Source organism: Equus caballus, chromosome 1, assembly GCF_041296265.1.
Source record: "Equus caballus isolate H_3958 breed thoroughbred chromosome 1, TB-T2T, whole genome shotgun sequence".
NCBI classification, from domain to species: domain Eukaryota; kingdom Metazoa; phylum Chordata; class Mammalia; order Perissodactyla; family Equidae; genus Equus; species Equus caballus.
Genome location: NC_091684.1, coordinates 136,573,137 through 136,595,594, shown reverse-complemented (window position 1 = coordinate 136,595,594; position 22,458 = coordinate 136,573,137). Strand labels below are relative to the sequence as shown.

At 47.3% G+C, this 22,458-nt stretch overlaps 2 protein-coding genes across 18 annotated transcripts in view; both read left to right on the top strand.

Annotated features, from left to right (window-relative positions):
• PAQR5 (progestin and adipoQ receptor family member 5) overlaps window positions 1-10,098 on the top strand; it is an 81,545-nt gene extending 71,447 nt beyond the window's left edge. For 5 of the 10 annotated variants that reach the window (XM_070269637.1, XM_023654726.2, XM_070269616.1 and 2 more), the window contains 3 exons: window positions 1,109-1,205; window positions 3,140-3,281; window positions 6,534-10,098. In XM_070269637.1, coding sequence (XP_070125738.1) covers window positions 1,109-1,205; window positions 3,140-3,281; window positions 6,534-6,775 — 481 coding nt within the window. In that variant the 3' untranslated portion in view covers window positions 6,776-10,098. The remainder of the gene's footprint in view (window positions 1-1,108; window positions 1,206-3,139; window positions 3,282-6,533) is intronic. The other 5 variants (XM_070269613.1, XM_070269602.1, XM_070269625.1 and 2 more) reach the window with 1 other exon arrangement.
• A 6,099-nt stretch (window positions 10,099-16,197) lies between these two features.
• The window catches only part of KIF23 (kinesin family member 23), a 28,903-nt gene continuing 22,642 nt past the window's right edge, over window positions 16,198-22,458 (top strand). For 6 of the 8 annotated variants that reach the window (XM_023654717.2, XM_023654712.2, XM_070269588.1 and 3 more), the window contains exons 1-3: window positions 16,212-16,433; window positions 17,976-18,045; window positions 19,135-19,263. In XM_023654717.2, the coding sequence (XP_023510485.1) occupies window positions 16,423-16,433; window positions 17,976-18,045; window positions 19,135-19,263 (210 nt within the window). In that variant the 5' untranslated portion in view covers window positions 16,212-16,422. Of the gene's footprint in view, window positions 16,626-17,975; window positions 18,046-19,134; window positions 19,264-22,458 lie in introns of all 8 variants that reach the window. The other 2 variants (XM_070269573.1, XM_070269580.1) reach the window with 2 other exon arrangements.

Here is a 22,458-nt window from a genome sequence, read left to right as displayed (position 1 = left end):
GAGCAGCAGTGGGACACAGACATGTTCCTGCCAGAGAGTGTGATGAGGGCAGAACTGAGGGGAAGACTGAGAGGGCCCCAGTGCCTCCTCTGTCCTCGAGACCACATCAGAACTGCCGTCCCAGCTGCCTCAGCACCCTGGCTCTGCACACCACCCACATGGGGCCTCTGGCCTTGCCCTGCAGCCTGTGGGCACCGAGGGGAGACCCGGCCTCCCACTCACACTGTGGTGTTGAAGCGGGTACCTGCCCCACCCCTGGCTTTGGGGGCCCAGTCCAGTGTCAGCACGTCCTCACCCGACCCCAGTCCAGGGCTGTGGTTTGCTGTGGAGATTCTTCTGGCCCCTCCGGTGTCCTCCCCGCCATCTGTGCTGCCCCGCTCCCCACGCCCTGAGCTGCCGCCCCTTCCCCAGGCTGCGCCCAAGCCAGCTGAGGCTCCACCATCTTCTGTCCCGGAGGAGCTGCCCGTCTTGGTGACAGAATACCTTCGTTTTAACGTTGGCTTCATCTGTCTTTGGATTGGAGGTGGATGAGTGTGGGGATGAAGGAGAGAAGGAAAGACCAGGTTTACTCAGTTTCCCCAGGCCAGGATCACCGTGTGTGGCATTAAACATTCCAGAGATTTCTCAAGGTAGTTAAACACCTACTGAAGCCAGGCCTTCTGCATGGTCATCACCTGGGCGGCTCTGACTAGTGAGACAGCTCGACCCTCACAGATGTGCTTGTCCAGGAGCCTGTGTCCCACGTGTCCCCTGTCCTGGTGGTTCCTGGACCCCGAAAGCTCTTGGGCAGTTGGACAGCTGGGCCCTTGGCAGGCTTCTTCGGCCCATGCTCCTCCCTGGCTTCGTCTGGAAACACTGCTCGTCACACTGTGGTGCCAGGAGGTGGCTTCCCTGGAGGCCTTGTCTCATCTGAGGACAACTCCCTGCCATGGGGGTGGGAGACATGGGAAAGGCTGCTGAGGAAGCCGCTGCTGCAGGAGGAGGCTGTGCAGAAATGCTGCTGCCTGCTTGCCCTCGGTTATTTTTAATGTGTGTGTGTGTGTGTGTGTGTGAGATTTACTGAAACTCTTTTCATTCCCTTCTCTCCCCCCTTTCCTCCTCGATTCAGGTTTCTTGAAATCCAGAAGCCCAGGCTCTATAAGATGCTTCGCGTCCTCGCCTTTGCATATCCCTACCTCTGGGACTCCGTTCCCATCTTCTACAGGGTAAGGGCCTGGCTCCAGCCCCTCTCTGCCTGTTGGCAACACCAGGGAATCAGTTGAGCTCCTGAGCTCCTGGGGGTCAGAGCACCACACAGGCCACTGTAGGACACACAGGAGTCAAGACCACCTGCTCCCTCACTGGCCCCTGCAGAGTAGTTAGGAGATGGCATGAGCACAGAGGCCCTGCCAAACCGTGGGAGGTGGGCCAGTGGCCAGCACTGACTGGGGGCTCTGGAGCAATCATGGAGGGCTGGGCACGGAGGCAGCCTGGGGTTTAGTAGAGTGACCAGGAGAGCGGGCTCTGGAGCAGATCTCTAATACTTACTCCCTGCAAGCCTCTGGGCAAGTTATCTGCCCTCTCTGTGTCTTGCTTTCCCTCCTCTGGAAATGGGGCATGGTAATAATGCCGCCTCTCATCAGGCGGTGGGGAGGATCACCTGAGATAACATGTGAGGTGCTGGCTGGTGCCGAGAGTCCAATAAATACGTTGTTATATATTATCATCAATTAACAGATTATCAGTAGTGAAGGAAAAAGTATGAATGATGGTCCTAAAGGATAGATGGAAATCAGATGGAGAACGTGAAGAAAGAGGGTGTAGAGGGGAAGACAAGAAGGGGGAAATCCATGCACTCCCGAGTCAGATGGACCTGAGTTCAAATCCCAGTCCCACTGCTCCCTGGCTGTGTGACCTTAGGCAATGCACATAACCTCTCTGAGCCTCAGTTTCCTCATCTGTAAATGAGGTTAACATAACCTCCTTCACAGTGGGTAGAATGGATGAATCAAATCAACAGATCAATGCCTGGCACGTGGCCAACACCCAGTGAGTGGAGTTCCCCTGCCAGGCAGCCTGTGGGTCTGATGCACCGGACCGAAATGTCAGGACCAAGGAGTGAAGGAGACGAGTAGAGCTGGCTCCACCAGCTGGGGCATTGAGCACGTGCTCTGTGCTCTGCCTGTGTGGTCTTGGGGGCCTCCACCCGGAGATGGGGATGCAGCCCATTCCCCTGACTCCTTCCTCAAGACACAGACCATGCACAGGAAACCAGAACAGAGAGAACAAGCTGGTCTCACGTGCCACCAAATCACACAGCACAGCTTCTGCATCATTACGAGCGCTGTGCACTCCTGGCCCTCGGCTGCATCAGCCAGTGGGCAGTGAGTTGGGGAGGCCTGATCCTAAATGGAGATGCTGATGAGCACACAGCTTCTGGAATCAGCTTGCTGGGATCCAGATCCTGACTTCACCACTAATTTGTGGTTTGCAAGTCACCCTCCAGCCCAGCTTCCCTGTCTGCAAAATGGGGGCCGTAGGGTGTGCCTCGTGGGAATTGTTGAGGCTCCCATGAAAGGGTGCAAGTAGAAGGCCTGGCCTAGTGCCCTCAGTAAGTCATGGCTGCTGGCCTTATTTACAACAATGATACAAAAGCTATACTGAACTCTAAAACAGTATAATGGCCCTAATTAATACTTTTTGATGACTCTTGAAGGCCTTCCAGGGATTTCTAGGCCTTAAAGCCTTAATTAGGAGCATCAATTCAGTGGATGTGCTGGTTAGAAGTGAGTTCAAGTGTGAATAGACCACTTTTTACTAAACTCATATTTTACCCCCAGAAAAAAAGTAGCAATATATTTAATAGAATTTTTCTTTCCTTTCCTCTTCTTTTGTTTTCCTTTCTTTTCTTTCCTTTTTTTTTCTTTGTAATTAAATAACCCAAAGGCTCTCATGAGTATATGGAGGATTAAAATACAGTTGGCTTGGGTCTCAGTTGATCCCACTCAGAATAGAAATTCTGCTCACACAGTCCCTGAGAGTTCCTCTTTCCAGCTACAGATCTGAGGAGGAGAGGGCCTCGGCCTGCGGAATCCGCACGCGTGTGATGAGAAGGAAGAGGGTCCCCCTCAAGACCTGACATCTCTTTAAATACCCGCAGCTGTTCCTGTTCCCTGGGGAGAGCGCACAGAACGAAGCCACCTTGTACCACCAGAAGCACACGGCCATAACCCTCCTGGCCTCTTTCTTCTACTCTGCGCACCTGCCGGAGCGCCTGGCCCCTGGACGCTTCGACTACATCGGTGAGTGTGTGGGGTCACCCTGTCCTTGCCCTCCCTCCCACCTGGGGAGGGCTCCCATCCCTGACCCCAGTGCATGCAGTTGTAGAATGGAGGCAGGAGCAGGACGTTCTCCAAGCATGGGCCAAGGTGATGAAATTGTAAGTTGACAGAGGCCGGGATGTACCTAGCCAATGAACTGTCAGGTAGGGTAGGGGAGGACGGAGAGCAGCTAAGTCTGGGACTCTAAAGCATCCCTGTGGGATATGGGGCCAGGGGAGTCCCATTATTTTCTAGACTGTGAAAGCCCATTACTGAATGAACATTGAGGGCAGCCCTGGAGAGGATGAGGAAAGACAGGGTGCGGATGGCAGGGAGCCCTGCAGAGGAGAGGCAAGTGTCTTTGTCTTGTTCAGGTGGGTGCGATGGGGCCAGGAATCATGGTAGAGTAGTGGTTCTCAGGTGTGGTCCGCAGACCAGCAGTACCAGTATCATCTGGGAACGTGCAGATTCTCGGGCCCCACCCCAGACATCCTGAACCAGAAACTTGGGGGTGGGGCCCAGCACTCACTCAGAGGCTGTGTACCACCAAGGCTCCGGGTGAGCCGGAGCTCCCTAAAGTTAGAGAAGTGACATGGTGGAGAGTAGGTGTCAGAGCCACAGGTGTTCACGCCTGCTGGGAGAGTTCCTTCCCCCACTGTCTGCGGAACGCGTCTCCCCGACACTGGCTCTGGGACTGGCTGGAGGAGGGCACCCTCGGGTCGCGTCTGGTGAGGCTGATGAGTCTGGGCGATAAGAGCTCCTTAGAGAAGCTATCATGGGGGTCCAAGGGTCAGTCCTTGTCCCCACGTGGTGCGCAGGAACCTTGGTTCCCACAAACCCATGTTGTCCATGATTTTCCACCTCCCCCACCCAAGACGTGGCCAGATCTGCTGTGTTGGCTCCCATTAGAGGATTCTCTCCCTTACTTATTCGCTCCTGCCAGAAGGGATTACAACTAGCGGAATGCTTAGAGGACAGATTTCAAAAAAGGTGGGAGATGAGAGTGCCCAGGAATTGGAACCAGCCTGCAGGAAGCCGCCGCCCATGTCCACCTCCGCAGCCCCACCTGGGTGAAGTGCCGGGGGTCGTGCAGGAAGTCTTGGGGCTGCAGGGAAAACGGTCCTGGGCCTTATTTTGCCACCTCCCTGGCTTCTCAGTAACATTTTGTTTACTCACCTCTATCCCATCCTCCTGGGCCCAGGGATTTTCAGAGCAGAAAAACACCCCTTTGGCAGGAATTTGCCAGACAGCAGTTAATAGCAGATCCGTATGTTAACAAAGCGTTTGGAAAGTTCTCCGTCCTTAAATAGCGGAGGCTGTGGACGTGGGGCTTCCTCTCCAGTGCCCGCCCGGGAAGTGCCAGGACCTGCGTGGTTGGCGCGGGCCCATAGGAAGCTGCTCCTGTCCCTGTCGGGCGGGATTGCTGAAAGCACTCTTCCTGCTGCAGCCACACTTCAGAGAGGGCCCTGCTCACGGCCCTCTCCATCTGGCCTCCTGCCCTAATGGAGACAGGTTGGCTTCAAGAGACAGGTTGGCCTCAGGTGGAGAGCATAGCCAGTCACCTCTCTGTGCTTGGCCCTGGGCCCTTGGAGAGGGCCCTCTCCTGAATAAGGGAGACCTTTATTCAGCTCTCTCCTGGATAAGGAGCCACTTTGCCGTGTCAGACGCGGATTTGGAAATCGCACACAGCCCATTAGTGTAGCTTGAGTGAGGCAGGGTGGCACCTCCAGGTACCTGCCTGGGCACGGAGACTGGGGCCCTGGCAGCTCCTGCTGTAGGACCTCATGGGCCACCCCCTTGAGAAGCCTCAACTCTCCTGCCTGCTCCTTCCTGACTCTGCTCCTGTTCAGTAGTGCAGGTGGCCGCGCTGGTTCCTTCCTGGGACACATTTGTTGAATACTTACTCTGGCATCGGTCCTGGGGGTGTGACATTAAACTCTGCCTTTTTTTTCACTGAAGGAGAATCCTTATTTAACTCTCGTGTTGTATTAGTTTGCTGGGGCTGCCATAACAAAGAACCACAGACTGCGTGGGCTAAACAGCAGAGATTTATTTTCTCACAGTTTTGGAAGTTAGAAGTCTGAGATCAAGGTGTCGGCAGAGTTGGTTTGTTCTGAGTCCTCTGAGTCCTCTCTCCTTGGCTTGCAGATGGCTGGCTTCTCCGTGTGTCTTCACATGGCCTTCCCTGTGTGTCCCTGCATGTTACTATGCTAATCGCCTCTCCTTATAGGGACACCAGTCATAGTGGGCCCCACCCTGGTGACCTCATTTTAACTTGTCTCTTCAAGACCCTCTCTCCAAACATGGTCATATTCTGAGGTGCTGGGGGTTAGGACTTCAACAACATCTGAATTTGGAAGAGGGAGACATAATTCAGCCATGACACGTGGTCTTCTCCTCTTACTCCTGGTTTCTGAGGGTTGTCCCTTAAAGCAGTCCCCGGCCCTGGGCAACGGACTCCTTTTTTCACCGACCGCCAAATCCGCATGTGCCTGCCCACTGCCGCCACCCTCCCCTGGGCTCCCACCCTCTGTGGATGCATACTCAGTGCGCTGAGTTCCTGCAGGTCATCGGGAAGAAGAGCTCCTGGTCATGTGTGGGATTACCCAGCAGGAGGGAGAGGACCTCCTCATAAGTGGCCAACAGAAAATGTAGCTGGCTTCTCCTTTGACCTTGAAGTCAGAGTCTGAGCTGACTAGCACTGGCTCTCAGGAGATGACCTTTGCCAGCACATGACGCCTAAGTTTTTCATGTGAAAAACAGGACTGGTGGACAAGTTGTTTTAAAAATGGATTTGGTTGGCTCTGATGGCCTTTGTATTTTTCTCACATTACATTTTAAAAATAAACTTAATGAAGCATATTTTACATCTCACATAATTCCCTAATTTCACATAGACAATTCAGTAATGTTTTTAATAAATTTACCATGTTGTACAGCCATCAAGACAAATGAGCTTTAGAATATTTTCATCACCCCAGTCAGATCCCTTATGCCCATGAACTCTCAGTCCCCATTCCCACCCCCTGCCCGAGGCAACCACTAGTCTACTTTCTGTCTCTATGGATTTGCCTTTTCTGGACATTTGAGGTCCATGGAATTGTATAATATGTGGTGTCTCGCTCCTGGCTTCTTTCACTCAGCATAATGTTTTTAGCATACAAGCCATAGCCTGTCTCAATAGTCCACTCCTTTTATTGCTGACCCTAGTGGCCTTTTGTGTGTTTGCTACAGGTCACAGTCATCAGCTGTTCCACGTGTGTGTGATCCTGGCCACGCACGTGCAGATGGAAGCCATACTTCTGGACAAGACTCTGAGACAGGAGTGGCTCCTGGTCAACTCCAGACCCCTGTCTTTCCCTCAGATCGCTGGAGCCATACTTCTGTGCCTTGTCTTCAGCCTCGGCAACATAATTTATTTCTCAGCTGCTCTGTATCGGATTCCCGAGCCAGAATTACATAAAAAAGAAACGTGATTCAGACCATAAGCTTTTCAAGCCCCATGTCAGCATTAAGCTACAATGCCCAAACCACCTAAGCTGGTGGCATGGTACCAATTTGCAGTGGCCTAAAATATTCATAACGGTTGTTGTCTTGGCATTTTTGAGTGGGTTCGTGTCAATAAGGTATTTAACTGGGGAACTTTCTCTCGATGTGCACTGATTCTGTGTGTGTGATTTCCTAAGAGGAACATGGATTCAAGTAAGTCCTCATTCAGGCAAATTATTAATACTTCATTAAGTTTTAAATTTATTTAAAGTGGGTTTTTCAGTTCTTTTTGAACATTGGATTAAGCACACTACCCTTGTAGATTTACTATTAAACAGATGGATTAAGCCTTACTGATACCCTTGTAGTATGGCTCTTTGAAAAATGGAACTTGCTTCATTTGATGAGTTTCAAGTAGCAAAATCTCTCCTGAGAGCTCCTGCAGTGGGAGGAGAATGAGCCAGAAAGGTCAGTGCGGGGAACCCGAGACAGACGATCTTGGGTCTGTGGGGGCCCTGGGACTGGGAAGGCATTCCAGAAGGAGGAGACCTGGCTTGGGCAAGGGTCTTCTTCCTTTCCTCACCTTGTGAAGGGAAGGAATAGAAAGAGAGTCCTCTTTTCCCGCAAGTCCATTTTGCTTCAAAGTGCCATTTCCCATGTCATTGTGGATTTGGATTTCCTTTAAAGCCCACAGCCTATGGGTGGGTGTCATCATTTCTGTTTTGCTCTGTTTTCTTGTTGCCAGTTAGATGCTGCAAAGTATTATGCAGTGCAGGTAAAAGGTGTTACACTGTGGGAGTTGGCTGAGTTAATCCGGGTTGGTTGTGCTTTTCTGTCACCTTTTAAACCAATGCCAGTGCTGTATTTGGGGATGTCATACATTTGATGTTGCTTCAGCATTTTAGATATGCTGCAAAATGGAGTGTTCATGTGCAGAGGACGCTAAAGGCCTTGCCAAAGTGTTGTCCAAATGTAGTGATTCTCAAGCTTTACAGTGAATCAGAAACACTTGGTGAGCTTGTGACAAATGCAGATTTGTGGGGCAAACCAGGAGATTCCGCTGTACTGGTTGAATGTAGGTTTCCTGGAGGAGATTTGCCTGGAAGGGAGCAGGTCCGCAGCTCATTCTAACGCAGAAGGGCCACAGGCCAAACTTGAAGAAATGCTGGTGTCACGAATTCCAGCAGACTCTGGGCCTATCAGCTTTTGTTCTGATTGATCTAATGATCAGCAACTCACCACCTGAGGATGTGTCCCCTGCTTTCTGCTCTGCATAGTACTTAACACTGAGCATTTTCTCATCTGTTGCATTACTAATTAAAGTTCAGTATTTCATGGTGTTTCCAGGGAGTACAGAAATGCTGACACAAAACAGTTTTTAACAGAGGCCCATCCACCCCTGATCTGCACTTGCTAATGACTTCGGGGGCCATCCATCACAATGCAGGCTCCTCTTGGCTGACTCAGGAACACCCCCATATCTTAGAATACTGACTCCATGGTTAACTGGCCCAGACACTTGAATGGCCTTGTAAACAGTTTATCATCCAATCCTCTGAGGACAAGTAACAATTTATATTGGATGAGAGTAGTCAAGAAATATGATTTCATTAGTTTTATTACTTGTTTACTTCCTCTGGGGAAGGTAGACTGATAAAATTATATGGGCTGGTAAATTTTGGGGACATTAATTGCAAGCTGCATGACAAAATTTGTTTTTTTGGCAAGAATCTGACATCGTTAATGGAATTTTACTCCAGCAGGGTCTATGGACTTCCATTTCATCTTTTTGTACTTCATTTTTATAGTGAAAAAGGTACAGTTTAAATTCCCTATTCTAGTAATGCCAAAGACATGAAGGCTTTTAAATTCTCTTGTTTATAAAAGAGTAAAATAATGTTCTTCGTTTGTCTTAGAAATACTTGAAAGATAATGGGTGATTAATTTGAAGGACTTTAGATTATTTAATCTTTGGTTATGCTGTTTTGCTTCATGCTTAATGGTGAAAATGAAACATTAAGTCAACAAAATAAGACCCTTTCATAATGTTTGTATAAGTTTTGTAAACTTAGTCCCATTGTATACTTTTGGATAGTGTTACAAATTAAAACTTTATAACAGTTTGCAGTACACTGGAAGCTTCTAATGTGGAGTGAGAATGGGTTCAAATACACTAAGTATTAAGTCTACTGTCGGTATAGTTTTGCCTAAGCCATTCCAGAAAGTCAAAAAGGTTGGCAGTGGGTCAGTGGAAGACCTCACTGGGAAGATGTCTTTTTTTTTTTTAATACATTTTGGTGAGGAAGATTGGCCCCGAGCTAACATCTGTTCCCAATCTTCCTTTTTTTTTTTTCTCCCCCAAGCCCCAGTACATAGTTGTATATCCTAGTTGTAAGTCCTTCTACTTCTTCTATGTGGGATGCCACCACAGCATGGATTGACGAGAGGTATGTAGGTCTGTGCCCAGGATCCGAACCAGCAAACCCTGGGCCGCCGAAGCAGAGCATGCAAACTTAACCACTGTGCCACTGGCCTGCTCTAGGAAGATGTCTTTTAATGTAGGGGTTCTCGAATTTTTTTTTTTAACATTTCAATACACTTTAGAGATGTGCCATACTCCCATTGGTACCAATTTGCTCACCATGCCACTGTCTCAAAAGGGATTACATAGAGGGCGTGTACACTCCTAATGGGATGTCCCTCTTCCCCCTCCCTCTGCTTGAGAAACACTGCTCTAAAATTTACTAAACGTTATAGTTGTGATAAAACGTGAGTGTGTTTGAATGAGTCAACTGTATCTCCCTTAGCTCATAGCAGAGTTCGTTTTCCATTGCTCAGTTTTTAGAGAGTACCTCCATCTTCTTTCTAAAGAAAGGAATTTGTCATTGTTGATTAGAATTAGAAGTGGGAGGTTTAGAAGCCTTTTGAGTGCAAAGTGATTTAATTATTTGGTCTGCTGCCATCTTTGTCAAGCTCCTGCTCACGTGGGAGGTTCTGAGGAAGGCGGAGTGGGATGCAGTGGTGCTGTCAGATATGCTGCAGTCACCCTTCGTTTGAATCTACTGTGTCCCAAATGTGTTTTGGCCACGGTACCCTTCTTATCTGAAACACCTATTAACGCTATGTAACAACACTTTCCAATGTAAATAGTTGAATGCCGGCCTCTGATTTTCAGTCAACAATCCATTATCGATGAAAAGCCGAAGACCCATTTCTAAATTCAGTGATGTTCTTCTAACTTACACTAATGTCTGGTTTTCTTAAACTGTGTGGGAGGGAAAAAGAAATAAAATTTATTTATTATAATAAAGTTGTCCTGTTTCCCACTTGGTTTGGTTATGTTTCACCTACCACACTGCAAACATGTTCATCCAGCATGAGAAAGACGTTCCTGTGCACGTGTGCATTGCTAAGTCATTCAGGGAATACTGATTTAGTGTCCGGTATATATAGGACAAACACCGTCCTCAGAACTGGGGATACAGGAGTGAACAACACCCACACTGTCCCTCCCTCATGGAGCTGGTGTTCTGATCGGTCAGTCAGATGAGATCGATAGATAAATTCAGAGAGTGGTAAGTGCTATAAAGAAAATAAGCCTGGTGAACGAATAGGGAGGGGTAGGGTAGGGCAGGCGAGAGTGGATGGATGCTCTGATAAGTGGACATTGGAGGAGAAATTTGATGGGCAGAGAGGAGCCAGCTGTGCCAGCAAGTCCGAGGTAAAGTGTTTCAGGTCGAGGTAGCAGTAAGTGCAAAGGCCCCAAGGCCAGCAGGCACTTGTCCTATTGGAAGGATGGAAACCAGGCCACTCATCCCTGAAATGGGTAACTCCAGAAGATGTCTAGATGGCTTGACTTTTGAAGAATTCTGGACTTTCTCCTGAATGTTCTTCCTGGGAGATTGCCCATGGGGCTTTCCTGCATCCACTTGGTATATGTATGAATACTTCGACTCTGTCATAAATGTACTTCAGACAGACAGAGTTGTCACGCCCATTATCTGCATCCCAGGCAACAGATTTCTAAAACTGGCTTAACTTTCGCCTCTTCCAGAGCATGGGACAAGGGACCTCAAAGATAGTTCAATCTGGCCTTTCAAAAAGGTGTTCGATGTAAAATGAACATTCTCATGTCCAAATGAACACACACAAAATACCCGCGGCGGGGGTGGGGGGGCGTCTTGGAGTTCTGAATTTGTATCAAAAGCCCTAGGTGGTTTTTAATATAAAGGACTTGAAGAAGCACTGGCAGAGTCCAAACTTTTTTTTTGACATAATTTCAGACTTAGAAAAATGCTGCCAAATAGTACAAAGAATTCCCAGGTACTTTTCCCCTCCCGCTTTTGATATTTCTGTAACTCTCTTCTCTAAGAACGAGAAACTTGGCTTCCATTATCCACAATATATTTACATTTTTGCTCAGTCCTAGAATGTACAGAACATCATTTCAGAATTACTAACCTGTGTCTGCAAAAAAAAAAAAGCCTACTAATTAGAATTCAGCATATGTTTCCAGTTCTTTTTGTCTTGAGCCTGAGGGCATATAGTCTAAATGGTCTAAATTACCTGGGTTTGTTATAGCCCCCTTTACGTGTGAGTATGTTGTTCATGTGAAATATGGTTCAGATCATTTGTTTCTTTTTGTATCAGTTTTAGTTTCCCGTCCAAGCTTGTTGATTTTATTAATTTGTTTTTTGAGTATATAAAATACTAACATCATTCACTTTACAGATGGCCCGGGAATGTGAAACTGTGTTTCCAAGGCCATGGAGTGAATAGCAGGGCCGGGGAGAGAACTCTGGGTCCATGTGTGGGAGCTGGGTTGGGTGTGTCCCAGCTCCCACAGCAGTCCCGTCTCCTTTCACCGCCTTCCCTCAGACACTGGGCTTCAGCAGGTTCTGGCCATGGGTTCCCACAGCTGCACTTGCTTAACTGGGTGGCTGCATTAATTTATGGCTTTGAACCTGTGCAGTGTCAGCCTGTCTGCAGTGATTCGCATAAGACCCTCTGCAATATTATCATTTATAATAAATATAGATTTGGTCATTTAGATGAGCAAAATATTTTTCTCATATAGATTTGGTCTTTGTCCACAGTTCCTGGTTCACAGCTCCCAGAAACCACGGAATTTCCTAAGTATTGAGAGTGATAAAGGTGTCTTTGTTATGTGAATGAGGTGACTCCTGGAAAGCACCCGAGGATGCTGGTTGCATGGATCCCAGTGGAGCCAAGCGTGTGATTAGAGGGTTGGACCTTTCAGTCCCACCCCCTTGGCCTCTGGGCTGGAGAGGGAGCTCAATCACCAATGGCCACTGGTTTAACCAGTCATGCCCACGGAATGGAACCTCCATAAAAACCCAAAAGGACAGAGTTCAGAGAGCCCTGGGGTTGGTGAACACATGGAGGTGCTGGGAGAGTGGCAAGCTTGGAGAGGACACGGAAGCTCTGCGCCCCTCCCCACACACCAGCCCTGTGCATCCCTTCCATCTGGCTGTCCCTCAGTTTTATTCTTATCTGGTGATCTAGTAAGTAAAATGTTTCTCCGAGTTCTGTGAGCCGCTCTAGCAAATTAATTGAACCTGAGGAGGGGGTCATGGGAACCTCTGATTTACAGCCTGTTGGTCAGAAGAACAAGTAACAACCTGGACTTGCAACTGGAGTCTGAAGTCCAAGGAGGGGGTCGTTGGAACTTCCAATCTGTAGCTGGTTGGTCAGAAGCACAGGTGACTACAACCTGGGCTTGTGACTGGTGTCTGAAGTGGGGGAGGGGCAGTCTTGTGGGACAATCCTTAACCTGTGGGATCTGATGCCATCTCCTGGTAGACAGTGTCAGAACTGAGTTGAATTCTTGGACATCCTGCTGGTGTCTGAAAATTGTTTGCTGGTGTGGGGAACCCCCACCCCATGTTGGAAGCTGGGTCTCAGAACACCCCAAAAGACTCTCAGTCCAGTTTGGCAGTTTCTCATAAAGTTAAACTTACACTTACCACAAGAGCAGCAATCCTAGCCAAGGGAAATGAAAACACATGTCTACATAAAGACCTTTACGCAGATAATTCTAGTTTCATTCATAATCACCAAAAAGTGGAAACAACCTGAGTCCATCAGCTAGTGAATGGATAAATGGTCATGCATCATACAATGGAATACCACTCAGCAATAAAAAACGACCAAATCACTGACACGGGCAACACGTGGATGAATCTCAAAAGCATCATGCTGAGAGGAAGAGGAGACCTTCCGGAGAAGACAAAACTCTTAAGGAAGGAAGTCAGAAAAGTAGTTGCCAAGGGCTGGTGGGGGAGGGGAAGGTGATTGACGACAAAGGGACAGCACAAGGGAATTTTTGGTGTGATGGGGATATTATAGATTTGATTGTGGCAGGGGTTACAGGATGGTGTGTGTTTGTCAAATACATAGATGGCGCAACTACAAGGGGTGAATTTTACTGTGTGTGAACTATACCTCAATAACCTTGACTTTTAAAAGAAGCCTCCCGGTTCTGCTCCCTCCCTGTCTCCTTCTCTCACCTGGATCTCTAATTGTAATTCTAGTTCTAGGAGAAAATACACATCTTTTACTGGCTATGGGGAGCCCTTCCAGGGAAGAGAGTAGGATGTGTTAGGTGTAAGGTGCCTGTGGGACACCCAGAGAAATGATATAATGGAATGGCATTTTAAAGAAAATTAATAAGCCAGAGAGCTTTAATACAGATAGAAGTGAGGAAGAGGAAACTGGCCTGAAGAAAAGCTACAGGTGGTGCAATGTCACTGGGTCCTCGACTGTTCATTCATTCCTTCAAAACATTTGTGGAGGGCCTCCATGGCTAGGCGCCAGGGGTGCAACAGTGCCATCTAGTGAGGTTGTGGGGATAAGCTGGAGAGGAGACAGCAGTAAACAGTTATTGCAAATTGGGATGTGACGGCTGAAGCAAATCAACTGGTGCGGTGACTGGGGGAGTGCAGGGGACTGTGGATACAGAGCAGGGGTCCGGGATCTAGAGCAGGGTAGCTGGCAGAAGACTGAGGATGAGGAGGCATTGTCAGAGGAAGGGACGGAGGGCAGCTTGACAGCAGAAGGAATGTTGTGTGAGCCCAGTGTGTTGAGGGCACTGAAGTTCAACATGGCCGGAGCAGTGCCGGGGTAGTGTTAGGCGATGAGCTCGGAGAGCCCCAGGGCCCTGTTGAGGGTCTCCAGCAATCAGCAACGGGAAGCTACTGCAGAGCATCAAGCAGGGGAGTGCTGTGATCGGGTCTGTGATGGAGAGGTGAGCTGGCTACAAAAGGAGCCCAGATTGGAGGGTGGCAGCAGGGAGGCCTGTTAGAATACTGCTGCAGTCATCCGGATGAGAGACGGTAATGGCCACGGGGATGGAGAGAAGTGGAGAGGCTTGAAGGCTGTCTCGTAGGTAGAACTGTCAAGATTTGGTGATTAAATGCTGGAAAAGGAGAGGGAAAAGTCAAAGAAAGTACCTCAGCGTCTGGCTCGGGTGGGTGGTTGATGGTGATGCCACCCACCGACGGGGAGCAGGTTCAGGGGAGCGATTGGGATGTGTGAGGTGTGAGATGCCTGGGGGACCCCCAAGTGGAGAATCCGGAAGGCAGCTGGATATATGGGTCTGGAGCTGAGAAGTACAAAGGTGAGTCGTATGTGAAGCCATGGGAGTGGTTGGGAATGTCTAGGGAGCGGGCCAGCTAGTGACCAGGTCAAAATTCCAAGGCATAACATCTAAGGGAGCGAAAAGAACTCAAAATGAAGTTGAGAAATGGGCTGGAGAGTTATGAGAATAAACAAAGGCATAGGAAGAGAGGAATGGGAAATACTTTCTAGTGCTGTTGAGAGGTCAAGTTAGATAAGAGTGGGGAAGGGTCAATTCGATTTCGCATCAAGGAGGTGCTGATCTCGGTGAGAAGAATTCCAATGGAGAGATGAGGCGAAAGCCAGACTGAAGAGCAACTAAAAGGTAAGTAGCTAGCAGCCAAATCCAATTCCTAAATGACACAGATCCCGACCTCTCACTGGACAACACAGAAAGTTCTAATGGTTCAGACAAACATAAAAAACAGCAATAAAACACTGGGAAAAAATATAAAATAAAAAAAAATTATCTCAGAGTGGGGAAGACTTCTAGTATGACACAAAACAGAAGGCATAAAAGACTGATAAATTTGGCTACCTAAATTTTTTTCTAAGCTGTCACAAAACAAGATAAACAAATTAAAATAAAAATGATATTATGAACTATAAAATATTTGAATTCATATTTTGGATGAGGACCAATTTCTTTAGTATATGAAGAGCTTTTACAAATCAATAAGAAAAGCTGACAACTCGATAGAACAAGGAAGTAAAGTATATGGACACAGTTCATAGAGAAGGAAGCACAAATGGCTCTTGAATATGTGAACAAACACTCAACCTCATTCATCATAAAACAGAATTTAAACTACGTTGTGATTTTTTTTCACCTATTAGATCAACATCTATTGAAAAGTTTGATAACACTTTTTTGTCTGAGAATTTTTGCAAAACAGGCACTGTCATACATGGCTGGTGGGAGTGTACATTTGGATGGCCTTCATGCAGGCCAGTTTAGCAGCACCTGTAAAATATTATGCACACATATAGTCTTTGACTCAGCACTTCTAGGAGTTTATCCTACAGATTTACTTGCATTGTGAAAAACGATGAACTTCCAAGTTTATTCACTATAACTATGTTTGTAATAGTAAAGGTCAGAACCATGTTTAGGTGGAACAATATGGGCCAAGGATTATGTCTATCCTCACTGGTGTCCGGTCTGTAGGAAGTTGTGCAGATGGGACTAGAGTTCCACAAGAGCACAGATGTTGATGCATGTTTGATAGTCATCAGTTTAGGGGCAAAGGTCGAAATGAGATAGAATCAGTTCATCTAAGAAAATAGTGGTTCTGGACGTAGCTCCTCAAGGGCAAGGACCAAATTTTTTTCATCTCTGTATGCCCAGCATCAAATATTAACAAGAATTTGATAAAACAATGTATATCTAGGTACAAGAGCTGGAGGAACCAGAAAGGGTGAACCCAGGGAAGGTAAAGAAGAGACAGAACGGAAGCCAAGATGCTGTCGTGATGTGGAAGCCAGAAAGGGGGTCTGAGACTCTGCGCAGGGCACAGCACTCCTGGGCGGGAACGACGTAGCTGACCCCTCTGAATCACCCCGGGACTTGCCCTTCCATCGTCCTTCTTGTGCTGTAGGAAGACAAATCCTCAGTCTCCTCATCGGAGAATGGAAGGGGATGGATTTCACAGTTGAAGTCCGCCGGCAAGCCCCGCCCCCGTGACATCCAGACTCCTTAGGCCCTTTCCGCGTCGGTCGCCTAGGAGATGAGCGCCACTTCCGGCAAAACAGGCACTTCCTCTGAGGCCCCGCCCCTCCCCCGCTGGCTGGCGCTGATTGGTCCGTTTGAAATGCGCCTGGCGCGAGCTTACCTGGGCTCGCAGCGGCGTCGCCCGGCTTACCCCAGCGCCGCGCCGGAGCCTCCGAGCCTCGCCGCCCGAAGCCTGTCCCTGCGGCCCGCTGTCCTCGTCAGCCCGCCCGCCCGATCGAGCCCGGCGTCCCGCGCGCGCGTCGGGGCGGCGCGGAGCCTGCTGCCATGAAGCCAGCGTGAGTACCGGGCCGCGGAGCAGGGGCGCCGCGGGGCTGGGCTGGGCCGGCCCTCCCCACGCTGTCCCCGCCGCGCTCCGCCCCGAGCCCCGGGCTGCCCGGGCCGCGGCCCCCTGAAGTGGGAGCCCGGGCTCGGAGACCCGTCTGTTCGCCCCCGGCTCTCGCCGCCCCTCCCTGGCCTCCCGCGGCCGGGTATGGTGGCCCCAAGTCAGGGGGAGGGAGGAGGTTGGCGCCCCGACCCTGGCGCTGGCGAGCCGGGCTGCCGTCCTCCTCGCTCCGGGACCGCCGCCCCGCCGCTCTCTGTTCTCCTTCCCTCGCCGGCCGCCCGCACTCCGGGTGGTGCTTTGCCGAGTTAGTGCGGGTCGGGAGGCCACACGGGCGGGGTCATCTGGCGTGGAGAGCTAGTGATGTGCTCCGTGTTGGGGGTTGGGTGTGGGGGGGTCTCAGTCCCCGGGGACGCCTGGCAGCCTTGAGGCGGAGGCCAACCCTTTACGTAGGCTGGTTGCTTTTGCTCGGTTCTTTGGCCACAGACGGCCCCCGCCCCCTGCGCAAACGCCCACATTCCTCACCGAGTCGGTGACACTGTCGGCGCTGCAAAATTCCTTGAGCCGCTGGCTGGGTGAAGAAACACTTGTGCAAAGAAGAGGGTTGACTTTATCATCGTCATGTAGCTAGTCCTTTGCAAAAGGCAGCTTACTTTCTTAAGAGGCTAAAGTCAAAGTCGTCATCTTAAAAAAAAACTTGAGTTTAAGTAAACCTACCATAATATTTTGCACTTAAAACACTAATTTACTTCTGTTTCATCTGGGAAGATAGTGAGAAAATATTTTAATAATCTATAGTCCAAGCTGATAATTTCACTTAATTTTAGTGTTAAATGTTCATCTAGCCTATAGATAAATGTGGAGGGGGAAAGTGGCGTGCTAGAGAAATGGTGAGATAAGTCAAAATATCTTTTTCTTTTGTCTCTATTTAAGCGAGCAAGAAATTGCAGTTTGGGAGCACATTTTGTTTGGGGACAAAGGATGACAGTTTTGTGAATTCAATAACCAGTTGTTCCTTGAAAGGAGAGACATTAATCTTAATGAAAGAATGGATTCCTCCATCTGCATTTTCATAATTTATTGAAGTTAATGGCTTGTCAGTCTGCCTTGGCAATGGCTGTTGGCGCAGTGTGTGTGCTTGTGCACATATATCAATGCCTTTCAAGATGAGTGTGGTCAATTAGTGGTAGATTTTTCAAATTTGTAGTGCCTCTGTAAAATTGTTGCTCAAGAAAATATACACGCTATTTTAAATACAGAACTGTTCAAAGAGTAAGCAGGAACACAGTACAAAATGTTTCCCAAACCAAATTTTAATTATTTTTGGATTACGTATGCTACAAATGCAAGTTATTCTTATTCATGTTATTGGGGATGTAGTGTTTTAGAACTGCTAAGGAATAATTTTATAAACCCTAAGAAGGTTGTCTCTATGAATTGTAGGTGAAGGTTTTGTATGTTAGTGTTGAACTGAAATTTTTTTTTTATCTATGACCAGGAGGACTAAGACACCCAGGAAACCTCTAGTGAAGAAAGGATCCCAAACGAGTCTTAAAGACCCAGTTGGGGTAAGGTCTCCCTGTGAATTGATGTGTGTGTATTTCCTCGGTCCATTCTGTCCTGTGTGTATGCTTGGAAGGGACGGAGCTGTGGAAGTGGAGTCAAGGAACATTTAGTTAAATGGGTAAGGCAGGTTCCACCTTTGAAATTTTGTTTCTATGTAGGATTCATTAGTCCAGTAAAATGAAGTCTTTGATTGTCCACTGCATACCTCCTATAACTAAGTATAATTTGAAAGGTAGATAATGAAAAATATTCTTCAACTATTGCAGAGAATTCTTCATCCTCTCTGGCATCTGGGGGAACTTTCTGCTTGGATGAGCATCCTCTCCCATCTTTTGAAATGTTATACAGTAACTGAGGGCACGCTTCCTGAAAAAAACCCCAAAATCTGTGCTTTTTGGAAAAAGTGTCATAAAGACTCTGGTATAGGACAGCTTAATTCAGTCTAATGACTGCTTCTAATTGCATGTACTTCACTGGTTTCAGGCTAGGGAGCTTCCTTTAAAAACAAATGGCAATAAAAGAAGGTGGGTTTGCTCTGGGCAACCCCTTCACTGGCACTAGAGTGTGTCTCTTGTTCTGAGTTGAGGGAACCAGATGTTTTGCACGTACAGCTGAGCAGCTTTTCCTCAGCCCTGTCTCTGATTAAGAAGACTGCATTTCAGATCCAGCACTTACTTATTTCTATGTTAAGTGTTAAGCTGGCAAGTTTTAATTAACATCCAATTCCGAAGAATTCGAACAGCTATTCAACTAATTCTCACTATGTGATATGTTATTTTTAGAGATTTTTATATTAGTAGTGGTATAACTTTATTAAATTGTGCCAATATTATAGTGAAGAGAAGCTGTGTGATGATACTTTTGTTATCCAAAATTATTTTAATTTTATGTGCATTTAAAATCTCTCATATCTAATATATCTGTTTGCATTTGACAGTTTCAGTAGCAGGTTTTGGTGTTCATAGCTCTAGGTTCATATAGATCTCTTCAATTGAGAGACCAAATATTTGTTGAGTGAATGAAATGGGAAGCTTAAATGAAAAGCCAGGTAAAAAGTCAACCTCTGTTTTCTAACCTTCTTGCGTTTTCAGGTATACTGTAGGGTGCGCCCACTGAGCTTTCCTGATCAAGAGTGTTGCATAGAAGTGATCAATAATACAACCGTGCAGCTTCATACTCCCGAGGGTTACAGACTCAACCGAAATGGAGACTATAAGGAGGTAATTCCTATTGGAACCAAGCTGTTTTTACTTGATATGTTCTTCTCTGAATGGCTTTTCTATTTTTTTAATTTAACAGAATGTATGTTTCCACTTTTTGGGAAGACTTAATTACTTCCCTATAACTACCATATCCAACGCGTGTAATTTCTGCGACGGACAGACGCACCTTTGGTAAACTTGAGTTAGAGGATTGCTTTTAGAAGATAATTTTTTGTATTGGATATTTATTGTTTTTTAGAACATATTAGGGATAGTTTAATGTGGAATGATATGTGATTGTGCTAGGCAGAGGTATATATCTCTCTCGTGTGGAGATTAAAATAACATTTAATAGGCATTGTGTACTTTGTGTCAACTTCTCATGAATGTTTAGATTTTTAATAAAATGTTGAACAAAGTGAGTTCAGTTCAGTTCAACGAACATGTTGCACTAAGCTGGAGGGTGGAAGATTTTTTGAAAGTGAGTTAAGACGCAGTCCTTGCCTTTATGGAGCTATAGCTTAGTTGGGGGCACAGGTGGTAACAAGTAACCCTCATACAGATAAGACAGAGAGACAGGTGTGTGGAAAGAGGCGGGCTGTGGGAGTGCAGGAGAAAGGATTAATTCAGGCTGTCTCTACTTTCGAGCTGCCCTTCACTTGTTTGTGCACACTCCAGTGAAATTGCTCGTCAAAAGCCCACCAGCAGCCTCTTTGCTGCCAGATGTGGTGGGCACCTCTTTGTCCTCCTCTTCATCTGTTTCTCAGCAGCACCCTCCTTCCTGAAGCCCTCTCCCGTCTCCCCTGCTCCAGGGTCTCATCCCTCACTGGCTCCTCCTCCTTCTCCAAACTCTAAATACCAGGCTGAGCTACACCCAGGGCTCTCTTCTCTATCTGCCCTTTTCCATGGCTTTATGTTAACTATATGGTAATAATGCTGGAATTCTTATCTCCAGCCTAAACCTCTTCTCTAGCTCTAACTCCACTGCTGGGATGTCACATAGACATCTCAAATTTTACATGTCCAAAGGAGCTCTTGATCTTCTCCCCTCTAAGTCTCTTCCTCCCTTGTCTTCTCTTCTCAGTAAATGGCACCACCATCTGTCTGTTTGCTCAAGCCAGACACCCTGTTCCTACCTTTCTCTTATCCCCCTCACAGCCCGTTCCTCTAGGTCTGATCACTTCTGCTCCAGTGCACATCTTGGAACTGTCCTTTCATTTTTTTCACCACTGCCACCACCCTTGTCTGAACCTGGTTATTAATCACGAGAATCAGCACTTCTCAAACGATGTGTGGTGAGGGAACAGCTTTTTTTTTTTTTTTCATGGTGGAGACTGAGAGTTCTGTGGCAATTGGAACTAACCATCTGAGTTAGATAACACAGATAATCTGTTCAATGAGGTGAGCCCATTGATCACATGCTGGGATGCTGCAGCCATGTCAAATGGCTACAAAAGTTTCTGAACATTACTCTCAATTTGTGTAATTATCTCCTCCTAGCCTGAAACAAACAGTTCTCAGAGGGGCGCTGGCTTGCTGACCATACTACTGAGTGGCACTGAAGTCTAAGTGGACTGCCTGCTTCCTCTCTGAATCTTCTTTAGTCCGTTTCCCATAGAGCTGCCAGAGTGTTCTCTTAAAGCATAGATCAGATCTTACCATCTTCCTGTTTAAAACCTTTCAAGGAATAAAGTCTTTAAATGGGCAAAATCCTGCTACTCTGCCTCCTGTCTGTCTCCACCCTCATCTCGGAGTACTCCTCCCGTCCTTTGAGCTCCTGGGAGAAGCCAGAATCATGCTTCAGGGCTGTTCCTCTGCCTGGGCTTCTCTTTCCCTCAGCTCTTAGCATGATGGCTCCTCATCCATAGGTGTCAGGTTAAATATCACCTCAGAGGGTGTCCAGACCACTCCATCAGAAGTAGCACCCCTCCCTGCTTCTCTCCTGGTCTGCAGTCTGCTTCCTTGATAGCACTTAGCACAGTCTAGAGATGTATTTACTTGTTTATTGTCTCTTTCCCCTGGTATAATGGGGCTATGCACCTTCTCTGTCCTGTTCTCTGAACACTCAATAAATATGGATTAAGCATGGATGAGTAGTCTGGGAAGACTTCACGGAGGAGTGAGCCTCTGAGGATGTAAAATAGGTGAAAACTGATTTAGTGAATTTCACTTCTTTGTTCATTTCAAGCATGTATAAACAGTACAAAACATTTGATGGGGATTAAAATTCCTCACTGCCTTGTGACAGAAGGCAACATTGGATGATGGAAAGAGCACTGGACTGGAAATGGCTCTGATGCTAACCAGCTTCATGGCTCTGGGCAAAGTTCCTCCTTTGGCCTCAGTTTTTGTCACCCGACAGGAGGGGTTTGTTCATGAGCACTTGGAACTCACCTGCCTGACCTCTCAGCGCTAGCCTGCGTGCATCCTTTCAGTTCTGTGATTCTTCGTTCTTTTCGTGAACTCTACAGCTGTTTACAGGACTGGAGTAAAAACTTCCACGGAGGCGAGAGTGAGCCAGCTGAAGCTGGTGTGTGATCTTTAGCGAGCTATAAAATGAGCATGAAGAACCTCCCCCAGAGGCTGTGAGAACGGAACGGTTCACTGCTGTGCTCAGGCGGTGCTGGGGCACGGCTGGCGCTGATGGCCACGGCTGCTGCTGTCACTATTATTACACATTTGAGTACTAATCTGTACCTGTCTCCTTTCAGGAAACTACTAATTTTAAAAACATAATGAGCATGATATTGATATCTGAGCAGGTTGAATTTAAGGTAAAGGCTGTAAAACAGGAAAAAGGGGCCCACTTGGCAAAGGCTGTGATTCATAATAAAATCTCATGCATACTCATGCACCAAATAGCATAGACATTCATGAAATAAAAACTGTAAGGAATTCAAGAACTTGCAGAAACAATTGTCTTGTCTGCAATCCAATAGAACTAGAAAATAACAAAAGTAGAAATAATAGAATAATAGAAATAATAATGGAATAATAATAATAAATAATAATAGAACTTAGATTAAAATACATTTGTAGGGGCTGGCCTGGTGCTGCAGTGGTTAAGTTCGCGTGCTCCACTTTGGCAGCCTGGGGTTTGCCAGTTCGGTTCCTGGACATGGACCTACGTGCTGATAACCAAACCATGCTGTGGCAGGTGTCCCACATATAAAATGGAGGAAGACGGGCACAGATGTTAGCTCACGGCCAATC